This window comes from Chiloscyllium plagiosum, unplaced genomic scaffold (genome assembly GCF_004010195.1).
Source record: "Chiloscyllium plagiosum isolate BGI_BamShark_2017 unplaced genomic scaffold, ASM401019v2 scaf_35991, whole genome shotgun sequence".
In the NCBI taxonomy this organism is placed as follows: Eukaryota; Metazoa; Chordata; class Chondrichthyes; order Orectolobiformes; family Hemiscylliidae; genus Chiloscyllium; species Chiloscyllium plagiosum.
The window spans coordinates 1-1,652 of record NW_025165752.1 but is presented as its reverse complement, the minus strand read 5'-3'; the positions used below and the strand labels follow the sequence as shown (position 1 = coordinate 1,652).

At 74.5% G+C, this 1,652-nt stretch overlaps 1 protein-coding gene across 1 annotated transcript; it reads right to left on the bottom strand.

Moving 5' to 3' along the window:
• Nucleotides 1–188: 188 nt before the first annotated feature.
• LOC122545216 (PDZ domain-containing protein 4-like) lies at nucleotides 189–1,589 on the bottom strand (the record flags this gene model as incomplete). The annotated part of the gene is made up of 1 exon (XM_043684328.1): nucleotides 189–1,589. A coding segment is annotated over one exon (1,329 nt), but the record flags the coding sequence as incomplete, so codon positions are not given.
• Nucleotides 1,590–1,652: the final 63 nt, after the last annotated feature.

Below are 1,652 nucleotides of genomic sequence, written 5' to 3'. Positions count from 1 at the left end.
GGGACAGGGTCCCGCCTGAACGCCAAGGGTGGGGGAGGAACAGGAAACGGGCTCCCAGCAGCCCCCAGTTCCCGCCCTCCCACGATGCACCTGGAATCCGCTCATCTAAGAAACCACAGGCCTCGGAGATGGTTCACCGTCCCTTTCCCCGGCTCGCTCCCGTTCTCTCTCCTGGGCAGGCGGGGGGCGGTGAGAGGCCCCTGGCGCGTCCCCAGTACCTGCCCCCAGACCCTGCCGCGAGGGGGGGGGGGGGGGCCTGCTCAGACGGTGGTGACGGACAGGAGGGGGTTGTAGACCCTTCGCCCGTCCGGTGCCCGGGTACCGTACGCCAGCATCTCCTGGATGGTGATCCAGTTGTCCAGGATCCGACGGCTGCGCTTGCGCAGGCTCTTCCTGTGGCCCAGGGCGACCACGCTGAGCTCGGCGCCGCCCCCCGCCCCAGGGCGCGGCGCCCCCTCGCCGCCCTGGTGCTCGCCGGTGGACCCCCTCAGCCAGTCCAGGCGGCTCTGCATCATCAGCTCCCGCCGTCGCCGATGCTCCCTTGCCCGCGCCAAGTGCTGCTTGCGCTCCCCCTTGCTCCAGTAGCGGCCCATCTTCATCTCGCTTGCCGCGTCGTCGTCCGTGGTCATGCCTGCCCGCTCCTCGCGGATCTTGAGGGCGCGGGCCTTGAGGAGGCGGTCCCTCACCGGGCGCTTGGCGGGCGGGCGGGCACCCTCGGCCCTGCCCCGCCCCTTCCAGTCCCCCCTGGGCCCCTCGGCGTGCCCAGCAACGGGCGGCAACGACACCTCGGGCCGGACGGCTGGCTGCTCCAGCCCGGTGAAGCAGCGCGGACTGCCGGCCGGCGCCCGACGAGCCCTCTGGCCCTCCGGGCGCCGCTGGCCCGGCGCCCCCTGGCGGGGGAGGCTGCGGGAGGTGGGGGGGCTTGCCGTGCCAAGGCCCGGGGGCGGGCGCTCGCCCAGGGGAGGGGTGCTGCGGCAGCTCTCGCCGGTGTTGTAGGCGCTGGTGGTGGTGGTGGTGGTGGGCGTGGTGGGCTCGGGGCGTTCCGGCAGCTCCGTGATGTCGCACAGGCCGCGGGGCGGGGGGTCGCCCGCCCCGGGGGGGGTCGGCGGGGAGGGCGGCTCAGCCTCCAGGGGGCGCCCCTCGCCCGCCAGCCAGGCCGCCATGCACCGGGCGCGGAGCTGCCGCATCTTCTGTGCCCGGGCGCCACTGCGGGACTTGAACTCCAGGTGCCCCATCTCCTCCCGCAGGGCGGGGGCCAGGGACCCCTGGCACCGGCGCCCCCCGGAGGGGGCATGGCGCGCCCCAGCCTCCAGGCGGCGCCGGAGCTCCACCAGCTCCCGGTAGCGCCGGCTCTCAGCCTGGGTCAGCCCCGGCAGGGATTCGTCAAGCGCGGGCGCGTCGGCGCTCGGGCGAGGGTGGCGCCGGGCGAGGGAGGACGAGGTGGTAGCGCCAGGGGCGGGGGTTAGCGGCTCGTCGGCCAGGAGGTCGTGCTCGGAGCTCTCGTCGTTGCGGGCGCTGTCGTCCGTCCTGCCCACCCCACTGTCCAGCTCCTGGCTGTTGCTCAGGACGTGCCCGGTCTCCGCACCCCTCTGCAACAGAGAGACGGGCAACGCTTAGTACGGACCCTCCCTCAGCACCCACTCCCTCAGCAC